The 26,245-nt window shown below is 35.8% G+C and overlaps 2 protein-coding genes and 2 pseudogenes across 4 annotated transcripts; 1 reads left to right on the top strand and 3 right to left on the bottom strand.

Moving 5' to 3' along the window:
• Positions 1 to 55: 55 nt before the first annotated feature.
• Positions 56 to 3,441, bottom strand: LOC145820592 (uncharacterized). The gene is made up of 3 exons (XM_082916769.1): positions 3,103 to 3,441; positions 1,644 to 1,957; positions 56 to 571 (listed from the first exon to the last, which is right to left on the bottom strand). The coding sequence occupies exons 1-3, from the start codon at positions 3,439 to 3,441 to the stop codon at positions 361 to 363; spliced, it is 864 nt and encodes a 287-aa protein (XP_082772895.1). The 3' UTR covers positions 56 to 360.
• Positions 3,318 to 8,328, bottom strand: LOC145820591 (uncharacterized). Of its 3 annotated transcripts, none has more exons than XM_082916767.1 (10): positions 7,869 to 8,328; positions 6,686 to 6,982; positions 6,499 to 6,557; positions 6,333 to 6,401; positions 5,635 to 5,737; positions 5,452 to 5,537; positions 4,597 to 4,699; positions 4,427 to 4,498; positions 3,982 to 4,047; positions 3,318 to 3,454 (listed from the first exon to the last, which is right to left on the bottom strand). In XM_082916767.1, the coding sequence occupies exons 1-9, from the start codon at positions 7,941 to 7,943 to the stop codon at positions 4,000 to 4,002; spliced, it is 912 nt and encodes a 303-aa protein (XP_082772893.1). In that variant the 5' UTR covers positions 7,944 to 8,328; the 3' UTR covers positions 3,318 to 3,454; positions 3,982 to 3,999. The 3 variants fall into 3 exon arrangements, 2 of the variants coding, with proteins under 2 accessions (XP_082772893.1, XP_082772894.1); XM_082916768.1 differs by having other exon boundaries at positions 3,982 to 4,044; XR_014362433.1 differs by having other exon boundaries at positions 3,401 to 3,454; positions 3,982 to 4,044; positions 4,401 to 4,498.
• Positions 8,329 to 17,192: 8,864 nt separating this feature from the next.
• Positions 17,193 to 18,226, bottom strand: LOC114296707 (small heat shock protein, chloroplastic-like; annotated as a pseudogene).
• Positions 18,227 to 19,823: 1,597 nt separating this feature from the next.
• LOC114290492 (two-component response regulator ORR26-like) lies at positions 19,824 to 25,222 on the top strand (annotated as a pseudogene).
• Positions 25,223 to 26,245: the final 1,023 nt, after the last annotated feature.

The following is a 26,245-nucleotide window of genomic DNA, read 5'->3' as shown; positions in this document are numbered from 1 at the left end:
GATTCAAACGTGAAAATAAACAATCTAATAGAATTATCATTCGATTCCACATTCATTCAAATAAATCAAATATTACATTAGAAAAAAATTTAAGTTCACGTAATTTGGTCACAAAATTATACACAAAATTATTGCATATTCAAGTTTCCCTACAATTTAAGAAGAGAAATAATTTTTTTTAAAAAAAAAATTGTCACATCAAAAAATACTCCCATGTTAATTTTCAAAAAACCTTGTCTGGTTTTCAAAATAACCAAACAAAAACTCCAAAATTTTCAAAAAAATGAATTAGAAAATAGGAACCAAACACAATGATTGATTTCTCTGTGATCTGTTTGGCTCAGACCTTGAATACCTGGATCATTTTCTCTCAGCCTGGTTGACCAGTTCTGCTAAGGCGATTGAAGGGTGTCTACCATTCCCATGAGAATCAATCTGTCCAATTTCTATGGATTGAATTGCTTTGGCTATGAGATTCCTAGTTTCAATGAGGGAAGCTTGAGCGAGAGGGCTCTTTGTTGCAGCTGCCTCAAGAGCCTTTGCAGCCTTTTCAGCTTCAGATTTCAATAACCTGTAAAATGTTATAAATCTATGAATAGAATCCTCAGATAAATCATAGCTAAACCAGCCTAACATATCAACGGGGACTCGACGTCAATTGAGAGAGGGGGGTGGGGGGTGGGGGGGTTTGCAATTCATTTCTGACTTCTGCACTTCTGCACACGATGTGTAGTGACAGATGTACAGGTACAAACAATAACTCAGCCAGCCACCGATTGTTAGTGACTCAGGCTTGTTTGGTACAATTTCTTATAAGCTAAAAGATAATAATCATAAAGTAGAAATTAAATGCATCCTTCCTCAGTTTCTCAACAATCAGCTTTTTCAGTTTATTTAAGATATTTTTGGCTTGTTAGAGCATCTTACATAATGGTTAAAAGTGTGCTCCAACTTCTTCATCAAATCTCAAGTGAGAGGCTATTTTTTCACAAATCAATGACGAACCAAATCTTTCACCAAATTCCCAACAGTCATATTTTTACTCAAATTTGATGAAATTTTGAAAAGAGTAAGGATTGGAGATGATTTTCTTTCACCAAAAATGGTTAAAACAAGTTTTTAGGAGAAGATCGAAAATTTTCAAAAATATTTGACCAAAAAATGAAAAATGAAAAATGAAAAATGAAAAAAGAGAAAGGATGGTAGTGTTCTGTATCAGATTAGCGGTTGTTTGGGAAGTGTTAGATTAGTATATTTTTTGACCTTTTACGTACAAACATGAAATATGAGTTGGGTTTGAAGTAATGTGGTAGAGAGATGATGTGACTTCAATATGATAATTTTGACCTAAATAGGATAATGTGCTAAAATAGCATGTGCTATTTTAGCACATGCCAAACAACCACTAAGCTTTTAATCAAATTTTCATTCAAATTCGATGAAAAAAAGATCAAAGACTGGAGGTCCTCTTAGTTGTAAGTAGAAGCTATACCAAACTCTCACATAGATTCCCAAAATAAAATAAAATAATTGATAAGTAGTCCCCATAAGCTGCACCAAACAAGCAGTGGATTGCTTCCATATTCTCTTAATTCCTTGTTAAATATATAAGACAATATAATTGAAGAAGAATTGGCACTTACTTTGCTCGTTCAATGGCTTTAGTCTTCTTATTTTCAGCAGCTGCTCTCTCTGCTCTAATGTTCTTTATCATCTCTAGTTTGGAGCTTGCCAAAGGATCCTTAAATAAGGGCATATTACATCTTAACCTAGTACGACGCTTTTGGCTTTCAGTCACATTCCCTGTGGAATTATCAGTGTCATTAGCTTTCTTCTTTGTGGGATTCTGTGTTCTGGGTTGTCTCTCACTACTTGGCCTTCTCTTTCGCTTCCTTTCTGCTCCAACTGATGTGCCATGATATTTATAAAGGGCAGTGCAAACCCTGTCACAGCATGCCTAGTGGGAAAAGAAAAAACTTGCTTAACAAACCATGTTTTGGCAAATTTAATGTGATATATAAAAAAAAGTCAAAAGGGTTTATTAACTTATAATGACTATCTCAATTACAGTGGGACAAATATTAATATCTTTCTTCTGATACTTTGCAATGAAATATACAGATTATCACCACAAATCACAAGTGAGCCTTGGGCCCAAAAGGGAAAACTTATATTCAGTCCAACTTACCAGTCGTTTGATACTTCTCTCTCCACAAATAATCAGTAGATGTTGGGAACTTACACACAGGATAAAAGAGAGGGCAAAAAAAAAAAAAAAAAAAAGAAGTTGGAGAAATTCTATGTAAAAAGTAGCATAGAAGTTCAAGTCTTAAATCAGAAAACAAAGGGCATAAGGATTTATTCATTGGACATTCAATGGTGTATCACAAGACAAAAAACAAAGTAGGTTGAAACATCTACAAATCGATATCTTGGAATGTTAAGCTCCAATAATATGTTATAGATATTTATCATCAACTTCATGAATTAATTTCAAGATATAAGGCTTTTCTTATTATAACACGCTCAAAAGGATCCCTCGTTCGTCCATCAAATATTCTACTTTTTTCTCTGTACTTGGATTCAATTCAAATACCCATCAATTAGCTGTTTGCACACCGTTTTCGTGCTAATGTAGTCTAAGGGGCATATGCATAGCTAGTACTAGTAATAAGTTAGTCATCCATTTAGGAATGGCAGCAAAACCCAGAGCTTGATAGGATTAGGCTACCACCCCTTTTTCAGAACATTTATGCTTCGCTTGTTTCAGCAGAAAATATTCTCCACGGAAACCTTTTTTTCCAGAAAATGTTTTCCATAGAGAACATTTTTCTATGTTTCATTACATTCTTCAAACTTATGTAATTAGTGGTGGTGGTGGCCGTGGCGTGGTGGTTTTAGTGGTGATGGTGGTGGAAAATATTTTCTACCCAAATAATTTTATTTTTCGTTGACCATGGAAAACATTTTCCATTTTCTGTTGTACCAAACACCAAAAATCAGCAGAAAATGTTTTCCGCATTTGGAGGGTTAGACAAAGTGAATTAAATGATCACTTGATGAAAAGCAAACAAGATGGACTAGGCCAAATAAACAGCATACATTCTCAGCAGAAAATGCAACATATGCCCTTGCAGGATCAGCCAATTTGGCAGAAATGGCCTCTGAAATTTTCCTCCTTTGCTCAAGAGAATTGGGTGCTCTCTTGCTACCTTTCGGTCTTGCCATTTTTCTACCTTGTTCAACACTCTCCAACCATTCCTGCTCGAGCTGTTCATCCAAGATCTTATAGGAGTCCCACTGCTTCTCTTCCTCACCAACAAATCCCTTTCTAGAAGCTTCTGCTATCAAATTCTGCCACTCAAAGTAGCAAGTTTCCTGCAGCTTCAGTTTTTCACGGCACCTTTCCCACCCCATTCGCACTCCATTGCCAATTTTCATCCTTGTTTCTTCGCTGCACAATCAATAAAGAACATGGTAAATAAAGTGATTAAAGCAGTATGTGGAAAATTACAAACTGAAGGTCAAAAACTCAAAACTCCTGTTAGACTTAAAGAAGGCCCTAGTACAAATCCAGGGTAATGCCAAGCATCTAATTCACTGAATCTTCTCAATTTCCAAAATCTCATATTTGAAGAAGAAAACAGACTAATATTAACAGTAACCAAGGCACAAATTATTACAAAATGAAGGAGGAAAAAATTAAAATAGTTTAGTCTTTTTCTGGCTTCAGCCTCCAAGAACCAACAAAAGAGAAAAACAAATATCAATTAACTGAACCCAAATGACTGAACCCATCTAAGATTCAATCTAAAAGACCAGAACATCAATTAACAAGGCAAGCAGAATATCCAGGATTTTTTTTGTTAGTGAATATCCAGGAAGTTTATGAATAACCAGGTACTTGTAAATTCGATGATAGAAAGAAAAATAGTAGAACCAAAAATCGAAATAACAAGACGGAATGTCATGAGATTCTACCTCTGAGCATGTCCCAGGTTAAACTAACTTCATCTTAACCTGCATAGGCTGTGTCCGTGAGATCTGCTACAAAGAATTTACATTAACAGGTTCAGTGCTGGCAGGGAAGGTACAAGAGAAAAGAAAATAGTTTTAAGAATTCATGAGAAATGTTTAACAGAAATTGAACCCCTATGACACCCAAGGGGTTCAATTTCTGTTAAACATTTCTCATGAATTATTGAACCCAACAACTTCAGATCAACTGAGGCTATTTGTGTTTCTCAATTATTTCGTCCATGAATTACTTAGAAACCGGACCAAGACATTTAGGCACTTGCTCTTGTTAGTTCTTCAGGTCTGTGAGAGGTATGCATTTCATTTGCATTGCTTGTGTCAAAAAAAGAAGAAAAAAAAATTCAATCAATTAATCCAATCACCGTTAAAATATAGGTCAAGAGATGACCTTATTTTTTGCTTGGAGATACACTTTATTTGCCTCCTTGGCATTTGTCTTCTCTTCTAGCTTCTGAAAGAACTGAAACAGCAAATGATAAAAAGACAGTAAAAAACATCAGCATAACAATAAATGAGTAAAACTGCAAATATATATGGAGTGAATGGATCTGGACTTGCCTCTTTACGTTTTGCCGCTCTTTCTTCACACCTCAAGCTAAAAGAGGAGGGTACTGTGGGAGGTCGTGCTTTGGGTCCAGATACACCTAAAGTCTTCAAATGGCTGCATAGTGTTAAATAAAATTTAGAATTCTTGCATAACATTGTTAGAGTAACTGTGTTGCACGAAATTTTGTCTAGGTTTTCTCACATGTGCTGAGGAAAAGTGATACTTGAATTGCAAAATTGGTTCCTATAAACTGTAACGGTATCACTGGCATGGATGGTATTGAAATATGTATTTAGGGTTGGTTTGGGGTGTACTAAAAAAGTGCACTTTTTGTCTTTTTACGAAAAGATGTGCAGAAAAGTAGAGAGGTGATGTGATGGAAAAAAGATAAAAAGATGGATTATATAGTAGATGACAAACAAGGCCTTAATATGAAATAAATTAGGTATGAATAGTAACAAACAGAAGGCAACATTACAGAAAGTGTAAGAGATGCTACTTCATTTTGGAAAGATAGTTTGTGGGTTCGACCATGAGAGTAGCCACTTTGTGTAAATAATGCCAAATGTTAGGTTTGTATCTAATCTACCCCTAATAGACCCCAATCCTATAGGCGCTAAACTGGGAGTACTTTATTATTATTATTATTATTATTATTATTATTATTATTATTATTACATTTTTTAATTTGCATCCACGCCCTATCTATCCCTTGTGCCAGAAACACAATACTAGCAAGACTTTTGGAACTTTCTTGGAGCTATTGTTCCTAGTATGCAATACAAAATCTCTACACTCAGTAGATAGCGATATGAGCATCTAATGAGAACTCTACAATCCACAACATAGGCAAAATAAGATCTTACTCTATCCCATGTGATTTCCCATCTGCTATCCTCCTTCCAGAAACTAAGATCTTGGCATTTGTCTTCTCTTCTAGCTTTTGAAAGAACTGAAACAACAAATGATAAAAAGAAGCAAAAAACATCAGCATAACAATAAATGAGTAAAACTGCAGATATACATGGAGTGAATGGATCTGGACTTGCCTCTTTACGTTTTGCCGCTCTATCTTCACACCTCAAGCTAAAAGGGGAGGGTATTGTGGGACGTCGTGCTTTGGATCCAGATACACCTGAGGTCTTCAAATGGCTGCATAGTGTTAAATAAAATTTAGAATTATTGCATAACATCGTTAGAGTAATTGTGTTGCACGACATTTTGTTTAGGTTTCTCACATGTGATAAGGAAGAGTGATACTTGAATTGCAAAATTGGTTCCTATAAACTGTAATGGTATAATTGGCAAGGATGGTATTGACATATGTATTTAATATGAAATAAATTAGGCATGAGTAGTAACAAACAGAAGGCAGCAAAATAGAAAGTGCAAGGGAAGCTACTTCATTTTGGATAGATAGTTTGTGGGTTCAACCATGAGAGTAACCACTTTGTGCAAATAATGCCAAAGTTAGGCTTGTATCCAATCTATGCCTCCTAGACCCCAATCCTATGGGCGCTAAACTGGGAGTACTTTTTTATTATTACTATTATTATTACTTTTTTTAGGTTGCATCCACGTCTTATCAATACCTTGTGCCAGAAACACAATACTAGCAGGACTTTTGGAACTTTCTTGGAGCTATTGTTCCTAGTATGCAATACAAAATCTTTACACTCAGTAGATAGTGATATGAGCATCTAATCAAAACTCTACAATCCACAACATAGACAAACTAAGATCTTACTCTATCCCATGTGATTTCCCATCTGCTATCCTCCTTCTAGAAACTGAGCAATCATCCACTGGTTTACTTCTGTAAACCATGAAATTAAACATTTTAGTGAAAGAAGACGAATATACATACACGTAGAAAAATGGCACAATTTTAAAGGGTTAAGCAAACAAACAACCTTCTTCTTTCTTCTTGAGGAGCTGTTGAAGAATGCACTGATAACCCATTTGCTGATGCCTGCAGTTTACCAAAAACCAAAAACGTTATCTCAGCTATGTGTTACATTGTGCACTAGCACGCTATTGCACATGCACAAAGCAGCAAACAAGGTGAATGAGGTGAAGGCAAGGAAGTAAAGTAAGCACCCTAGTTGGAATTCGTGGAGGATTTGAGCTGTCTCTGGATGTCTCTTCCATAACATTTGGTTCATTACACGCTGCATTTTGCTCCTCAAGCAATGCTGCAGGTTTCTTAGCACCATTTCTGTTGTAAAGGGCTTCGAAATAAGCTTTCCTCTGGGCAACTAAACCTGGCTTAGAAGATTTCTTAGCTTCTTCCAAGTACTGATTATTAGAGAAACACGACCATTTTTCACACGCCAATGATTCCAGCATGAACCTCCGAAATGAGATTGATGTTGTCAGGGCACAATAAGGATCTCCCTGTAATGAGATTCTTTCAAGTGTTTCTTAGTAAAATCATCAAAGCTTACACATGTATCCACTAATATATTTTAAATAGAATTGCAAAGACATACATACCCAACTCCAAATATAATCTACTTCAAGAACACATGTGATAGAAACATTTTAACAAGGTACCCTATTATTTTGTGATTCTAATAAAACATGGGCAAATTATACCAGTTGTGTCTATAATTTGACTCTTTAGTCAATTTAGTCATTGTAGTTCCCATTGTATTAATTTTGCCTCTTAACCTTTCACATTGTGTAAATTTAGTTCAATTGATAAACATCTGCTAAGAAATTAGACAAAAATCAAAGAGAAAATGGTACATTTAAAAAGGGAATTAATCATTTTAATCCATCAATCACTTTGAAATAGACTATTTTGCCCTTTGATTTCAGTTCAATTTCTAAATGGGCATTATCAATTACACTAAACTGACACAAAATGTGAAGAATTCAAGGGTAGAATTGATCAAATTAGAACTATCTATAAGAACGAAATTGACACAAGAAACAAACTACAAGACTACGGGTGTAATTTGCTGTAACAACATTGACTAAGCATTACATGAAATTCCCATGCAATTGGTTGATGATTGCAGTTATTAGTAAAGAAAGGAGCACAAGAATCAGAAGAAGAAGAATCAGAAGAAAAAGAAGAAGAAGAAGAAACCATAACTAGCAAAAGGGACAAATCAAGAACTCAAATGAAAAACCAAATACTGAGAACAGTAACAAATCAAGTATTGTCAAAATAATATTAAAACAACGTCAAAGAAATAGCAATCCCATGTCAGAAAAATCAAAACCCACTAGGGTTTTCTGTGAAAATGAAGAAGATTGTGTTTTTTGGACAAACCTCTTCGGGTTCAGTGGAAGTAGTGCCAGCAGATTGAGAGAAGGATCGAACAAGACAAGTTGGCGATTCACCCATTTCTGTCTTTGCAGTGAAGAGAGAGAAACTCAAAGAAACTCAAAGAAACCCAAAGAAACCTACCCTATGATTCCCTGAATCCTCTTTCTTTCTCTCTGTATCTTCTTCGTATAGGGTTTCTTTTTTTTGATTCTCTTATGGGGTCTTCTTTGCTCTTCTAAATCTTGGAATCTCCGAGAATGCAGATTCACTTTGTTAATATATTCCATATTTAGATTATAGGCTCCTATGTTCAAACCCTGCCTTCTTCTCTCCCTCGCTTATTCTTTCCTTTTCTTGTTCTTTTCCTTGTTCAAGCCTTGCCTTATTCTCTCCTTACCTTGTTCTTTCCTCTTCTTATTCTTTTCCTTGCACAGTAGTCCTCATAGCCTAGTGTCACTAGTTTGCCTTCACATTCACGATGATGGTTTTATTTTAAAAGAGAGGTCAATTGATTAATAGTTTAAAAATTGGGGGAGGAGTTGGTGAAAACATTTTTTTACATTGCATACTTATTGATTTTTTTGTTTATTAATTACCCTTAAATTAATTTGATTTTGATATATTTTCTTTAAATTAGGATTTGTGAGAATTTATTTGATCTGTTTCAACTTAATTTTAAAATTCTTAAAATTTTGTTTGGAGATTTGAGTTTAGAATGCAAAGAAACCAAATAATTCTTCTTGGATGGGATTTTTAATTTTTGTTACAATCTCAAATTGGTTAACATAGGCTTTGCCAATGTCCATATAGGAAAATTATATAATAGTCCTAAAGTATCACGTAACTATATTCCTTTACCAATCATCATTTATTATATTTCTTTATATTCTTCAATTATCCAATACAAATTATCAATATTCCATCTTTTCTACTAATTATACTACCATAATACAAATAATTAATATTCCACCTTTTCTACCAATTATACTACCATGAAACACCACGTGACCGTATTTCCGGACTACCGAATTATCACCCGTGCATATAAGACCTTGTTTGTGAATATTTTATTTTTGTAATTTTTGATTTTTTTGGGCTAAAATATGAGGTAAAAAATTGATATACTTACGATATTTTTTTACTTTAGAAAAAAAGAATATTTAACTTTTTTTAATAATTTATTAATCTTTTAATAACTTTTTAACTTAAACTAAAATAAACACTTTCCAAACGAAAACGAGACCTAAGCTCTTAAACATTCTCCCCTTACAAGTCAGTTTTGAGTGTGAGTTTTACACGAGATTCATATCATTCTAGTTAAAATTTTATTTTGGGTGTTCCATGGCTTTTTAGTTGGATTGCAAAAAAATTAATTTTAACTTGAATTAATTTCTGATCTAAGAAAAACTGGATTAATTTTTGAAAGGATTATTTACTTATAAATATAGCGCAACTCTCTTATTTAAAATAAACTTATCTATTTTTCAATTGGATCTATTTTTTATATTCTTTTTAGACTTTCAATCCTTACATAGTTGTTGGCTTTTTTGGCTTTCGAAGGTAACTTTTGTAATTATGAGCATGCCAACAATGATGAATCAGTCCTTACAGAAAATTAATTGCCAACCAATTATCAGACGATTGTGTTTTAGTTCTTTCTACTTCAATGAAAAAGACTTTTACTGGTGGCTTGATTTAGGAGAATTAAGCAAATAACAATTAAATGAAGAACAATTGAAGCATTTCATTAAAATGAAAACTTACAATGATCCAAACTCAGCCTCGTAGAGGTTTACAGTAACAATCTACTTGAAACTACTCCTATGAATGAAGTGCAGTGCAGTGCAGGAATTTTAAAGTGCAGAAATGTAAAGAACATGAAATGTAAAACTAGAAAGGAAATAAAGTAGAATAAGACTGGTTTTTTGGATCTGAGTCTGGGTGTTTTTTCTGGAGCCTTCTCTGCTATTTATACTTCTCAAGGATGACTATCGAACTGCATTTCCAACCATCGAACTGCTCCTCCATGATCGCTGATCATGTTGCTTTATAATTAGCTCTACTATGCCATCACTTGCAGTTAGGCTTCCCTCATAATTTGGAATTTGAATGTGAGTAACCGTTGAAGCCACATCATTCTGCATCTCTTTGCTGATCCAATGCTACTCAGATCTCGTAATAACCAATGCTAACTGCCACGTGTACGATTATGATTGAAGACTTGAATAGTCTTCATGTATTACTCTTATTCTGCCACGCGTCGAATTGTAATTGGCTTATACAAAATATGTAGCCAACATTACCCCCCGCACTAATATACCCAATACTTGGTGATATTAGTGGATTAAGGTCTTTTATCCACGTCTTAGAACGTGCATGGGCTTTGCATTCTTCTAGAAATGCAACTGTCATTCATCATTTGCATTAAACTCTCCTTCAATCTTTTGAACACCCCCACCACCTTAGTATTCGAACAGACTGATACATTTTTTATGGCCGAATCAATTTTCTCCTCCATTGATTGAGCACACGAAGAGTCATCTGATGATGTTGTTCCTCCTCGAAAGAACCTCCATGCATTAATTAGCCACCTTTACCCACCTTTCTATATTTAAGTCATGGAAGCCTTTGCAAACTATCAACCCTTGGACTTCGAACACATTGCCCTTAATCCTTTGATTCAGAAAGTTACAAATATGGACATGGGAAGTTCTTCTTCTGATTCATCCTCGGACTACGAACAAACTGCCCTCAATCATTTGATTCAGAAAGTTGCAAATATGGACATGGAAAGTTCTTCTTCACAATTCTCTGCATGGGATAAGGCTGTGGCTTCTTCTTCCTCTAGGGCTTCTGACTGGGCAAGCTGGTCGGAACCTAAGGCCTGTGATTTAAGGGAGCGAATTAACCATCACTTTGTCGAGTTCACTGATCCTTTAGAGTTCCCTTCCTATGCGCGAAGCTCGGTGGTTTACCCTTACGTGCCCATCGACCGATGACGCAGTTTGAAGGACAATCTGTTTGTAGCATAGTACACATCCCCCATGCCTACAAAGATAGTGCACGCTACCCGATGCCCAAAAGAGGCACAAGGGTACAATCCATCGTTCTTAGCCTAGAAGGTGAAGCTTTGCTCTTCTGACTGGCTAGATTATATTAATGCCCTTGTTTCTTCTACCCTTGCTCCTTCTCCTGAAGTGGAAGCTTCCATACCTCATCCTCCGTCAAATTCTTGCTGGACAGAGAGACTGAGGCTTGCCCTCTCTGCGAATAAGGTCTTTCCTCCTTACAAGCCTCCACCTTTCCCTACTCCAGCTGAGCGGAAGCAAGCCCAACTTCTGCTTGCGGCCTTCTCTCACTTGCCTTTCAATGTTCTTGAGGACGACATCCCTCTCAAGAACCTTCGATGGGCTTGTGACATTCTGACTCAGGGTCACGTCCTCAACCCCCTCGCCCAAGCAGAGCTTCACATGTTTTTGGACCAACTCCCATTGTTTCTTCACTGGTATTGAACTTCTGTGGCCACCACTCAATCTTTGGACCAACTCTCATCCCTTCGAGTTCATGCCCAGTACGAAAGCAGTTTAAAAATTCGATAACTTCAAGAATAAAGATTCTGCGTACTGGGATGACTTGGATATGGACGAGCTGGAACAGGGATTGAAAGAAACATCGTTCGAAATAAAAGGCTGAAGAGCTCTTTGATCAAGTCAGAGCACATCAACTTCAGCAGCCAATTTTGGAAGAAATAGAGGATAGAATAAAGAAAGAACAGAAATTCATTGACCATAACTGGACCAAATTCCATGATCTTGTTATTTATTCTATTCCTTACTTTTATGAGCTCGAATTTGTACCCAAAGAGGGCCATTCAATGTAATTGTTTTTGCTTTAATACAACTAAGTTGTTTGGCATTGTTTGATTTTGTCTCCGTTTGTCTTTAAAAGCAAATTTAGGGCTTCGAACTGAACAATCTTATCCTTCGAATCTGGATTTAATCGTTTTAAATGAAACACTAAAAAACCAAAATGAACTTTTCCAATTTATGGATTATAGTTGACAGTTTTTGCTGATTTTTATTTAGAATCAGTGCTTCGAATTTAACAATCTTGCCCCTTAAAGCTTGTTTTAATCATAACCAAAATATGGTCATGGTTAATATGATCAATCAGTTTTAAATTGACCATTTTTGTTTCGAACAACAGTCCATACTTTCAAAAATATGGAAGCCTTTTTTGAGGGTTGCATTGTTTTAGTCCGAAAAGACAATCCTTTCGGTATATATAAACCGACTATTGGTTTTGATGTTTCGAACACCAATTCCCATCCTTAAGGGGTATCAAGTTTTGCTTCGAAGGACATTACTCTCCTTAAAAAGCCTAAAACAGGTTTTTAATCCCTTTGAAGTAAACAAATACTTGTGCATTCATACATCTTTAGGTATGGAATGTGCTTTGAAGGCAGCTTCTCAGTTTCAAAGCCGCTGTTATTTGACTTTTGGCACCAAAATCTGGTTTCGAAGCCAAATATTTTATTCCGAAGCTGACATCAACATCTGGGATGTGTTTTTCCCTCCAAAAGTATCAATATTGAAGGAAACTCTTCGTATCTGTACCTTTAGTACTTTACGAATTACACGATATATTTTCAAGACACAAAGGTTCTTTAAAACCCTTTTATTTCGTGTTCTGAAATCACTCGCTCGCTTAACACATAAACCCTTCTCCTCTATTAACTCTCTCTTTCTCGCTGCTTGCTACCAATGGATTGTTCTTCTCCGAAAGTACTTGCTGGCGATCGTATAAGCCCAACCATGGCTTTGAAAAGATGTATCGATGAAGAAATCGCCAAGTTAACAACTGATGGGTCAAGTGCCATAGATGGACGCCTCTTTGTTCCTCGTCATAGCCACAAACAAGAATATGTCCTCGGTCCTATCTTTCGAGAAGCTCCTGCTCAACTTCCAGCTTTATACCCTCGCTTGGAGGACCACTTTCTTCTCTACGAAGAAGGGCTCGACTAGGGAAATTAGAGAATGACCCGACCTCACCGTTGTTGGCCGACATTGAGAGCTGAATGAGAGGAATGGTATGAGAGAGTTATGCCTGCAAGAGAAGATGACCTGCAAGAGCTTTGTATTCTCGATGCCCTTTGTCTTTCCAAGTTTAGCATTCCTGAAGACCCTTTTTTGATTCCTGCTGCTCTTTGCTTTTGGAACATGGCTTTTAATTTTTTTCAGTTTTGGTGTGGCATGATGGCCCCCACCGTTCTTGATATCTGCCATCTCCTAGGGCTTTCACCCCTTGGTACTCTTTTTACACCCGGCTATCTGGACCTTCTTGTGAAGTTTCCCCTTCCACCCTTAAATTCCTCCTATAGTGACTTTGTAAAGGCTGAAAACAAAAGGGTAGGCCCCGTGAGAGATAGAGAACTTTTTTTCTTTATTTTATACTGGCTGTGTAAGTTTCTCTTTTGTACATCATCTCAAAGGATTATGCTTGAATTCGCCCCACTTGCGAAGGCACTTGTTTTGAAAAAATGCATAGCCCTGGCTCCTTACCTCTTAGGCCATGTTTATAGAGCATGTTCCCAATTTTGTGAGAAACCTCTTGATGTTAACCAAGGGGGTCCCCTTTGGGTGCTCCAACTCTGGCTCTTTTGCTTACTTCACTGATTTGCATCCTAAATGCTTAAAATTCCTTGTTGAGGACCCTAACACTTATGGGGAGAAATATGCCAGAATTATTCTTTATCCTGCTTCCTTTGCCTACTACCTCACTTTTTTTCACCAACTTCCTATTTTTTCATCTGCCATCTTCTTTTGCCCCTTTGATGTTAACAAAGGACCTACTTGGCTGTAAACATTCTTAGCTGATAAAGAGTGCTCCACCCTACCCTGCAAAGACATGTGGGCTTCTATTTTGCTGCCGAGGGAGCTGTTCATTGGCACTTTAAACCCTCGAGCTTATAAGTGTTTAGCTGAGGTGTACTGCCCTTCTCAATTTGCCAGGCAATTTGGGTTAACTCAGGGGATTCCCATTCCACTTTGCAGCCTCTTGAATGTCCATTTTACAGCCAAAGACCTGAGAATACCCAAATCAAAACTGGAAGAGGCAACATTTAAACGTTAAAAGAATTGAGTGAGTTCAAATTTGTCCCATTCTTTCCCTCTGGCTTGGCTCTTAAAAGATTTCAAAACTGGTGGACAGCCAATATGGAAGTGCGTTTATCCGTACACCCTCATGATTTACTGATAGGGTTAGGAGTGCCTTTGAAGGCTAAATTAACAACAGTTGAGAACATTCCCTCTCTTTCCACAGCTGCCAAAACTACTCCTGCAGCCTCACCCTCTCCTGCTAGAGTTACCAGAGCTGTTTCAAAAAGAGGTAAGTATTTTCAGGTTTCTTTTTCCTCAGACTCTTTTGTTTGTTTCCTTTACATTCATATCTCTTGGTTCAGGGTCTCCACAAGAAGAGTCTCCTAAAAGAGCTGAAACTTTAGCTACTCTCAAAGACAAACAACAATAGAAAAAGAAAAGGAAGCTAATACTCCCTCTTGAAGAATCTGAATCTCAGACTGAAGAGAAAGAGATGGAGGAAGAGCAAGAAATACCATTACAGAGAACAAAGAAGAAAAATATGATTGTCTCTCCTTCTAACTTGGTCGAAGACCTTTCTCATGAGACAACTGCCAAAGCAGTAGAAAAGGAACTTACCCCTGAAAGGTCAGAATCCCAAATTGAAGAGAGGGAGACTGAGAAAGAATAGGAAATACCATTACCAAGAAGAAAGAGAAAGAAGATGACTGTTTCTCTTTCTGATTTGGTCGAAGACCCCAGTCATGAGGCGGCTGCCAAAGCAGTAGATGAGGAATATTCCAGAGAAATAATTGTTTTTCAAAGAGCTGAGAAGAGACGGCAGCATCAATTCTTAAGAGATGAAGCAGCTGCTGCTGATGCAATCCAAAGGGAAACTGCAAGAAGGCAACATATTGATGAGCACTATTCCCTTCGTAGCTCTCCCATTGTTGCTATCACTTCTGAAACAAGTAACTTCTTTCATGCCTCTGCTGTTTTTCCTTGTCAAATTTTTGGTATTGAGACTTGACATTACTTTGTACTTCTTCTTTTGCAGCAACAACTACTGAGCCTATTCTTTCAATAAGGACTCCCTCAGTTTCAGTTGAAGTTGATCAATTGCAAAATTATCCAATACAAATAATCAATATTTATTATACTTCTTTATATTCCTCAATTATCCAATACAAATAATCAATATTCTACCTTTTCTACTAATTATACTACCATAATACAAATAATTAATATTCCACATTTTCTACCAATTATACTACCATGAAACACTACGTGACCGTATTTCCGGACTATCGAATTATCACCCATGCATATAAGACCTCGTTTGTGAATATTTTATTTTTGTAATTTTTGATTTTTTTTTGGCTAAAATATGAGGTAAAAAAATTGATATACTTATGATATTTTTTTTTTATTTTAGAAAAAAAGAACATTTAACTTTTTTTAATAATTTATTAATCTTTTAATAACTTTTTAACTTAAACTAAAATAAACACTTTCTAAAAGAAAACGAGACCTAAGTCTCTTAAACACTCTCCCCTTCCAAGTCAGTTTTTGAGTGTGAGTTTTACACGATGTTCATATCATTCTAATTAAAATTTTATTTTGGGTGTTCCATGGCTTTTTAGTTGGATTGCAAAAAAATTAATTTTAACTTGAATTAATTTCTGATCTGAGAAAAACTTGGATTAATTTTTGAAAGGATTATTTACTTATAAATATAGCGTAACTCTCTTTTTTAAAATAAACTTCTCTATTTTTTAATTGGATCTATTTTTAATATTCTTTTTAGACTTTCAATCCTTACATAGTGTTGCAAGATTTGTTCTTTGTTTGACATTAGTGTAGGGAAAATTTTGAAAAAAAATCCAGATAAACCCTACGAATTTTGTGGCAGATGAACACTACATGGACATCTCTAATCCTTACTAAAATTCAAATTTGAATAAAAAGTCATTTGATTCCATAAATTTGAGTCCACTTTTCAAAAAATTAAATTTTTTATTTTTTAAATAATTTTTTTAATAATTTTTTTTAATATTTTACACATTTTTTTTTATTTTTTAAATATTATCTAATTTAAATATACTTAAAAATATAATATTTGTAATAAAAAGAACTAAAATTTTTTATCAAATACAAAAAATATAAAAATTTAATACATTTTTATATTTTGTTATATTTAAAGATTTTTGCATATATTTTTTAATTTTAAGTATATTAAACTTAAGTGAATTAAAATATTTAAAAAAATTTAAAAATAAAAATTAAAAATTTTTAAAACTATTTTTGAAGACTTTGGTGATTACAATCTCTTAAATTTCTTCACTCATTACTTAAAAACTAAAAAATTGAACGCTTTTATCCAATCTTTCCATTATCATGCTTTTCTCTAATTTATAGTAGGGGTGCAACTCGGGCGGGTTCGGTCGGGTTGAGGGTTTACCCAAGCCCAACCCGAATTGTGTTTGGCAGTGCCCAAGCCCGCCCAAGCCCGACCATCAACCCGAGCATGGCTGCCCAAACCCGGACCAAGCTTTATAATTTGAACTCGGGTTAGCCCGAATTGCCCGAATTGCACTAGACAACAAAAAGCTTCTGCAATGGTACTTCTCCAAACAAGCCGTCTAGAGTGCCTACTCTGTTTGAAGAAGCTGCTGGAGTTTGGTGGCACTAGCTTGTTTGAGTTGAAGACATAGATCACACTTTTAAGAAACAAAGTTAGCCATTGCCATTGGGATGGGACACTCAAGCCAGCCAAAAAAAAAACATTAAGGACATCTATTTAATTTAATTTATATATATCATATAATTTCTATAATATATTAAATGCAATTCGGGTTTAGGTTGCTCGGGTTAGCCACTGATTTTGCCCAGGCCCGGCCCGGCCCGAATTACAATTCGGGCATCAAAAATCTGCCCAAGCTCGTCCAGATTACAAAATATTGTTGCCCAAGCCCTAAAAAAACTTGGGTTGGGCACGGGTTGCTCGGGTTGAGCCCGCCCGAGTTGCAGCCCTAATTTATAGCTTCCACTCAAACTACAACACTTATCAGTCTTACTCACATTTAAGTTTATTCATTGAATATGAAACTTTCTACCAAAACTTCTACTCAACTTGAGTAAAAATATAAGTAATAACAACAAAAACAGAACATTCCATGAGGCATAATATAAAATTGTTGCACAAAATTTATATATATATGTAAAAAAAGAGTTTGTACACATTCATACATTGAAAATGTTAATTTCATGGACTCATTATAAAATAAGGCATGAACATCCTAAACAATCAATGAGAAACAAAATTAGAAAAACAAAATAAAAATGAAACCAACACAAAATATTTAAAGAGAACAAAATACTAAATTGAAAAGACTACTCTCTTTTTCACTACATTGGAGGAGAGAAAATATTAAACTCACTAACATGGAAATCTAACCACTAAATTAACCCTAATAATTGATTATACATTCAACTACTCGTTGAACATTAATGTCCAAAACCTTGGAAGTGCCACTAGCTTTAGGTATAGTTATATACAAAACCCCATCTTTAACCTCAGCTTTAATCTTCTCAAACTCAACATTCTCAATTAAAGCAACGCTACTACTATACCTACCTTGGCTCTTTACAGACCACTCTTCATTTTCTACCTCACTTTCTTGGCCATTTCTGTCCTTGGCCATTTCTGTCCTTGGCCATTTTCTCAGCCTTGACAACCAACATTTTCTCTTCAACATAGACCTTCACATTATCTTTGGTCATACCGGGCATGTCGAATCTCATCTTGTACTCTCCCTCTCCTTCCTTTATCTCCCATGGAGTCCTTCCCCTGTTGTACTCGCCGGTCTCAGTTAATGTCGGCGACGGCCACCCGTTGGTGTAGACAAAAGGGTCTTCCATCATCCTCTCCATGGTTTCCATCATTTGTTGCACTGTCCTTGTTGTTGGAAATCTATCCCACAACCCTGCATATAATGAAGGGTCAAAACTACACTATATAGATGTTAGGAAAAATTAATTTAAAGTCTCTCTCTCATTTTTAGTAATGGGAGAGATCCACAATAATATTTTGTGATGTCTAAGGTCCATCACACATTCCCATACATCTCCCTCCATATCTAATCTTCCTGGAGAAAAGAACGCAGAGACTGATCTTTGAATTCGAGATTTTAAAGTTTGGTTTTCTTCCTCGTCAGATAATTTGACAAAGGCCTCCAGCTTCGGACTGACCACTATATATACATACACAAACTCCTCCTCCATCCATTTTCTAAGGTTTTCAAAGATTTCGAGCCCAGACCTCTTTCGCCACGGAGAGGAGTAAGTGCCTTTTCACTCTATCCATCTATCTATATCTATGTCTATATCTATATATATATATATATATATGTATATGTTTGTGGTTGCTTAGATCTGTATCTATGTGAATTTTTTGCTATATGGTTTTCTATATATTCGTAGATCCATTGAAGATTTGAATTTTCTGATCTAAAAATGTTTTATTCTTTGTACTTGTTATTTTATTGAGTCTTCAATTGATATCCGTAATTCAATTTTTCATGTAGTGCTAAGAAATCTGAGAAATGTGTATTTTTTTTTTCTTCTGACCCAAACACCACCCCTGTTTATTTCTGAAATTCTTATTAGATTGGATGAGCTTGATTGTGAACTTAGATCACAATTGGCTAGGCTTCAATGAACTTGATGTTGGCTGGCCAGAGTCATTGCGAACTGGCATCTCACTCCCACGAACTCAATTATGAGATGTGATTTAAGATTGTGAAGACACATCCAAGGCTAGGATTTCTTGGATCAATGTACGATCACCAAGGACTATTCGTAAAAATACAACTCTGTTGCAAATAGAGACAATATCTCTAGTTTCAATCTAGAGAATTTCTCTGGTTTAGACCAGAGAAATTCTCTGAATTGAACGGGCATCTTCTTCTCAACATCTAGAAGGTTCCACACGAGCATTTGCACCCTGAATATGCCTATGAAGAGGCCGATGTTTACATTTTGCAAAAGAAATTGTAGCTGTAGCACACAAATATCTGGTAAGTTTTGGAATTCGGAGCAGAGACAAACTATTCTGTTCATGGAGAATTTCTTGTTAGAACTAAATTTAAGTGGAGAAAACTTTATTTGAAATTTGTGATTGTTGACTGCTTCAGTATTATTTTGTGTGTTTGTTAGTAAAGATTGCATTATTGGCTTACATATTACACAAAGTTAGAGAAGTTCTTTGTGAATAGAGCAGAGAAATTTGTGAACTCAGAGAAATTTTCTTTGACTCTATCCACAAATTTTCTCTACACAATTTTCTCTGGATAAAGCCACACAAAGCCATACAAATTTTCTCTACACAATTTTCTCTGGATAAAGCCACACAAAGCCGCACAACTTTCTTTACACAATTTTCTCTGGATAGAGCCACACAAATTCTCTACACAATTTTCTCTGGATAGAGCCACACAAAGCCACACAATTTTTCTTTACACAGTTTTCTCTGGATAAAGGCACATAAAGCCACGCATTTTTCCCTGGATAGAGCCACACAAATTTTCTCTAACACAATTTTCTTTGGATAGAGCCACACAAAGCCACAAAAATTTTCTCTACACAATTTTCTCTGGATAGAGCCACACAAAGCCATACAAATTGTCTCTAACACAATTTTCTCTAGATAGAACCACACAAAGCTACACAAATTTTCTCTACACAATTTTCTTTGGATTTCTTTGGTACTCAGAGAAAATTGGTCAAAATGGTGGTTGTTCAATTTTCTCTAGTTTGTTGTTGTCTAAATGGCTTACAGTTTGGTTTTTCTCTGGAGAGAATTTCTCTAGAGAGAAAATCTATGGGAGGTCCAGAGAAATTCTCTAGGAAGTGCAGAGAAATTCCCAGAATTTCTTTGGAGAGAAAATCTCTAGGAGGTCCAGAAAAATTTCTAGAATTTCTCTTGGGAGAATTTCTCTTGGGTCGAATTTTCTCTAGATCGATGTTGAAAGACCATAGACATTATGACAATGTTGGGTGTCCTTTATGCTATAAAATCTTAATACCAGGGATCTTAAAAAAAAAATCCCCTAGATATTAATGCATTCCCAATAATTAAATAATAAAATTATACTTTTTACCATTGTAGTTTTGCTTCAATGTATTTTTATCACTATGGTTTTGATTAGATAAATTATACTTTTTACAATTATAATTTTACTTAGATGTACTTTAATCACTATAATTTCAATTTAAATAATGTTGGTCTTTATATTTTTAATTCAGTTTCAATTTCATTGTTTCATTTAAGTTAATTGTTAAAATTTATGATTTTTGAAAACATATTAATTATGTAGAAAATTTTGACTATAATTTCAATAGAAAAAACAAATTAAAACTAGATTTGAAGTCTATAAGAAGGCACTTGACACTTCTAACTTGGAGGTGCCTTTTGGGTTGGAGCCCAAGGGGACACCGACTGTTGGGGTGGGCCATATTGGACCATATTTCCCGGTGGGAGCTGGGCAGAGCATCTAACATATCGATCAAACTATCACAACCTGTCTTTGGTGTGGAAATGCTTGATCGTGGATGAACACTGAAGCATCCTTGATCTCAAAAGATGTGGATTTACTTCCCATGTCCTCCACATATTTCATTTTGTTCAATGAATGATCTCTGTTGACCAGACATCTTTCTTTCTTTCATTCTTCTTTCATCATTTCTTTGGTGATGAAAATGCTTAATTTCTGTACTTGCTGACATTTTATAATTTTTCTATGCTACTTTTTTTGTGTTTCAGTGACCACATGTTGTTTGGCAAGAGAGGACTTGAACTCACTTCGTGAAAGAAAAGATGGATTTGACATCGTAATCAGTGATGTCAACATGCCTGACATGGATGGGTTTAAGCTTCTTGAGCATGTTGGTCTTGAGATGGATCTTCTTGTCATCAGTCAGTACTTGTGATTAATATTTGAAGCTTTGTTGTGATTGCTAGATTTTCTTGTTCTCTTCCATTCATGTCTATTGAAACTTTTATTTCTAACGCTTTTACATTCTTAATCTTTGCAGTGATGTCTGTTGACAGGGAAACAAGCAAAGTAATGAGAGGTGTCCAACATGGGGCATGTGATTATCTTCTCAAGCCTATAAGAATGAAAGAACTACGTCATATATGGCAACATGTCTTTAGAAAGAGGATACATGAAGTGAGAGATATTGAAGGTCATGAAGGCACGTATATATGGTATATATTCCTACATATATTAGGTATTGATTTCTTATATATATTAGGTATTGCCATAATTAGGTCTCTTATAGGATACTCTTGCTTGGAGTTAGATTTCTAGTAGGATACTCTTTCTCAGCTTATATATACAGGCCTTCTATTGTATAATATAATTCATTCAATACAATATCATTCAATACAATACATATTATTCTATTACTCTCTACTATTCTAACATGGTATCAGAGCTATAGGTTAAGCTCTTGGTATTCTTCGCTTCACCAACGAGCAGCAGCCTTGCCTTGGCCGACTGCCGGACCTCAACCTATTCCGCTGTCATATTTTCCTGTTAGTATCTATTCGTGGTGATCTCTTCCTTTTGTCCGCTGTTTATTCCTACTCCAAATATCTCTATCATATTTTTTTACTCGCAATACAGTTTTTTCTTCACTCTATCTTTTCCTCTACTTCACCCTCAAATTGGTTTCTCTCTTCCAGCCTATTTGAGTTTGAGGGGGGATATTACTATATCATGGTGAGTATGGTTATACACCATACAAACCACCTAAGCCGTCTCCTATGGCGCATAACTTAAGCCGTCCCTTGTGGCGCGCAACTTAAGTCGCCCCTTGGCGCACCACCCAAGCCGCCTCCTTTGGCGCACAATCCAAGCTGTACTCTGTGGCCCACAACCCGAGTCGCCCCTCTTTGGCACACAATCCAAGCCGCTTTCTCTGGCGCACCACCAAACTCGCTCCCTGGTGTATCATCTAAGCTGTCTCCTGGCACACCCAGTCATTTGTTGCCATTATCATTCAGCACTATGTCATAAGTTATGTGTGTGCCACGCTTGCTAGTTCAACATCAGTTCTCTACATCGGTCCAACATGACCCCTTTAAACTGTCCTGACATTGATTCCGGTTAGCTTCTACATCGATCCGGTATGACCCCTTTAAACTGTCTCGACATTGATTCTGGTAAGCTCCTACATCAGTTCGGCATAACCCCTTTAAACTATCCCGACATTGATTTCGGTTAGATCCTACATCGGTCAGACATGACCCTTTTAAACTATCCTGACATTGATTTCGGTTAGCTCCTACATCTGTCTGGCATGACCCCTTTAAACTGTCCCGACATTGATTACGGTTAAATCCTACATTGGTCCAACATGACCCTTTTAAACTGTGTCGACAATTATTCCAGTTGGCTCTTACATCGGTTCGGCATGACCCCTTTAAACTGTCCTGGCATTAGTTCCAGCCAGTTCCTACAATGGTCCAACACAACCATAAACTGTCTCTCGGCATTAGTTCTAGCCAGTTTCTATATCGGTTCGGCATTACCTTAAATTGTCCTGGCATTAGTTTCAACCAGTTCCTACAATGGTTCGACACGACCATAAACTGTCTCCCGGCTTTAGTTCCAGCCTCTGATCTATTTCAAATGCCCTTGTGCTCCCGTTCGGATTTTGCAATCTATTTGCCTTTTATTTTATTTAGTTTTATTTCATGTTTTAGTTTCTCTCTCCAAAGTCAAGATGTTTATCTTCCTTGAGTTTGAGGGGGGATGTTAACGTATATATGGTATATATTCTTATATATATTAGGTATTGATTTCCTAGATATATTAGGTATTGCCATAGTCAGGTCTTTTATAGAATACTCTTTCTCATAGTTAGATTTCTAGTAGGATACTCTTTCTCAGCCTATATACACAAGCCTTCTATTGTATAAGACATATCATTCAATACAATATATTTTATTCTCTCTCTCTCTACTATTCTAACAAAGGCTATAAAGAAATTTAGATGATGAGACATGGATCAGACCAATCTGATGATGGGCAGTTGTTCGATGGAGGTGACTTGACTTCAGAAAAAAAAGAAAAGATTCTGAAAACAGGCATGACGACAAAGACTTTGTTGATCCTTCTTTAGTGAAGAAAGCTAGAGTAGTTTGGACTGTCGATCTGCATCAGAAATTTGTCAAAGCTGTAAATTAGATTGGATTCGATAGTGAGTTTATTATGACCTTTCCTTTAAAGTGGGAATCAGAAGTCCTACTGATTCTATTTTGTTTTTTTTCTTTTTGTTTTTGTTTTTGGTAAATTGTTACAACTAAGTGGGAGAGAAGACCCACATGCAGGTGAAGGGAATTCGAACCCTTGACCTCCTAGGTGCAATCTAATTGGTTTTCTGTTATTCGGCTGTTGTGTTCTAGAAGGTGATGATTTTCATCTTTGTTTGGCAGGAGTTAGTCCTAAAAAAATTCTTGACTTGATGAACATACCATGGTTGACAAGAGAAAATGTTGCTAGCCACTTGCAGGTGATACTCGTAACTCTTGCTCAAATATTAGCTGGAATTAACTATTGACATGGGGAGGTGTTAGTGATGAAAATATATATATTGACAATCGCATTGGTTTGTTTCATATATTTTGACATTCGTGATTAGGGGGTAGCGGGTTTTGAGTGCTGTTGGGGAGTGGGTTTAAGAACCTGTTTACGTTTTGTTGGTTAACTTTTTACATTGGTTGTCTTTGGAGAGTAGTATTGTGCTTCATCCTAATTATCTGATATTATGGGTTCTCATATTTTATATAAATGTCTCCCTAATTCCACTTGTGCCTTTCTTAAGTAGATTCTATTACTAAGCTCACCATCTATGATAGACCGCACTCATTCTGTGAATGATATCTTCTTCCATTAAAATTAAAATTAAGTACATGTGTTTGAATGATAGCTCTGAAGATTGAAGGGAAATATGCTATCTATTCGATACTCACTGGAAATTTGACAGAGATATTTTCATTGTACAAAAATACCGCCTCTACTTGAGTAGGTTACAGAAGGAAAACGGGCTAAAGGCTTCGTTTGGTGGGGTAAAGCAATTGGATTTATCTTCAAGAGACGCTGCTGCAAGTCTTGGCCTTTAGAATTCGATCAATATGTAACAAAGTCCCTGTTTGGTACAGCTTTTTTTCAGCTTATTTCAGCTTTCAGCTTAATTTAAGCTATTTTGATGTGTTTTGTTTAGCTTAACAATGCAGCTTATAGCTTTTTGTAAGTTAGAAATCAGCTTATTCTTTGAGTGGGGCATGAGAAGCTTAATTTATAAGTCAGAAATCAGCTTATGTTCATAGTTATAAGCTATAAGCTGTTAAGGCATAAGCTATAAGTACTTTCTCACAGCTCTACCAAACAGGGCCAAAGTGATGCTGCTAGCGAGATCTATGAAATATCTAGCAATAAGACTCTTGTCCAGAATGTCGATCCCAAAATCCACAAAGGTGATCTAAAAGGTATTGTTTCATTGCCAATGGCAGAACCCAAGAAAGCTCCGGTTCATGATATTCCCGATCCTCCATTACAACATATGAGACTTTTGGCAACCAAACTAAAACCATTATTTTGGTCTCTAAATGATTTTTGTGACAAAATAAAATTCAACACTAAAAAAATCACTAAAAATGCGCCTAGTAAAGTCTTTAGCGACGAATTTTTGAAAATGTCGCTGAAAATGACAATTAGTGACCAATTTTATATTGTCACAAAATATTTGATTTTACAAGACTAAACATTTGGTCGCTAATACTTCCGTCATAAAATGTCTCAATTTGGTCGCGAAAAAAAAAAATGATGACATTTTTAATGACAATGATATTTGGTCCCTAAAAGACAAATAACTTTCTCTACAACACATTTTCGTCGCTAAAAATCAAAGTTGGGATAGCTAAAAATGCACAAAAATTAAATGTCATCCAATCATAAAATAAATAAAAAAAGAAAAATTTTGACATCCACAAATCAAAGACACTCTATTACCAAATCATAATGAGTACATAGCTCTGAGTATATTTAAAGTTTTCAAATTCAAAATTTCAAAAAATTGACATATCAAGTAATTCTCTATCAACAGATAATTGTTGCTATTATGAGGAAGCAGGGCAATGTCACAGCGAAGCTTCTTATACTTTTCATCAAAGGACTCCTCGTCAGCATCACAAACACCAAAGCTCCCTAAGGTAGAAAGGGACACAATTATTTAAAACCAAAATTTCCCCTTCCAGCCCAATCTACTTCTGCCTGGCATTCCTTCATCTTCATTGACACTAGAGAAGAAAAATGTGATAAACATTAGAGAGTTACCTAGTCATGAAGAGCTCTACTGCACAATACACATCACGATTTGTCAATCGCTTAGTAAAATCTCAATATTATCATACATTTATTCTGGCTACAATGATTTCAAGGCTTCATCTCAATACTCATTCATATAGGTGACTAAAAGTAAAAATGGTACATAATCTGTTCAAGGAGAACTAATGAGACACCAACCACATCCTAACAGTGTATTTGTGTATGATCATTGTTTCAAACTTACACACACTAACGGATTGAGACAGATCATTGACATCAACAACCACTTTCTATGCTCAGACCATACATTTGGACAAAGAGAATGCATTCCATTCTGCCAATCAATCAAAACAACTGTTAGGTATATGTCTGTGGAAGGATCAAAAGCACAGAATGATAATAATTGTAAGGATCTGGATCAGCAAGCCAGGTCAGGATTACAATGTTAAAATGTCAAACTAAAATGAAAAGGAAGACCAATTTGTGTGTGCATGAATTATAGCAGGAATGAGGGAAACAATTAAGACACTCTTAGAAGTTTGCAAACTAAACCAAACCATAAAATGAATCATGTTTTCAAAATTATGAATCAATGTTTTTATATGACACCATATCACCTGTATTGTTCACAAAGTTACATAACAAAATAGCCATATCCATGGTCAGTTTTAACTATGGTAGGGGAGATGTCTAATGAACCGGATGGATTTGGCTATGATCTACTATCAAATTCCAATTCAGAGTGATACGTATTGCAAATCAGCTGATTCACTTGCAATTTTTATCCCAACAGTAAACCGAGGTGTATTCAAATTGGAGGCCCCACAAACTGGTATGTACTGGCCAATTTCTTGAACCATGGATCACAGAGATAGATACCAGAGCTATATAAAAAAATAATGATAAT

This window comes from Camellia sinensis, chromosome 2 (assembly GCF_055761805.1).
Source record: "Camellia sinensis isolate YWXY chromosome 2, ASM5576180v1, whole genome shotgun sequence".
Lineage (NCBI taxonomy): Eukaryota > Viridiplantae > Streptophyta > Magnoliopsida > Ericales > Theaceae > Camellia > Camellia sinensis.
Note: the sequence above shows the minus strand (reverse complement) of the source record. Positions and strands in the feature narration are given on the sequence as shown.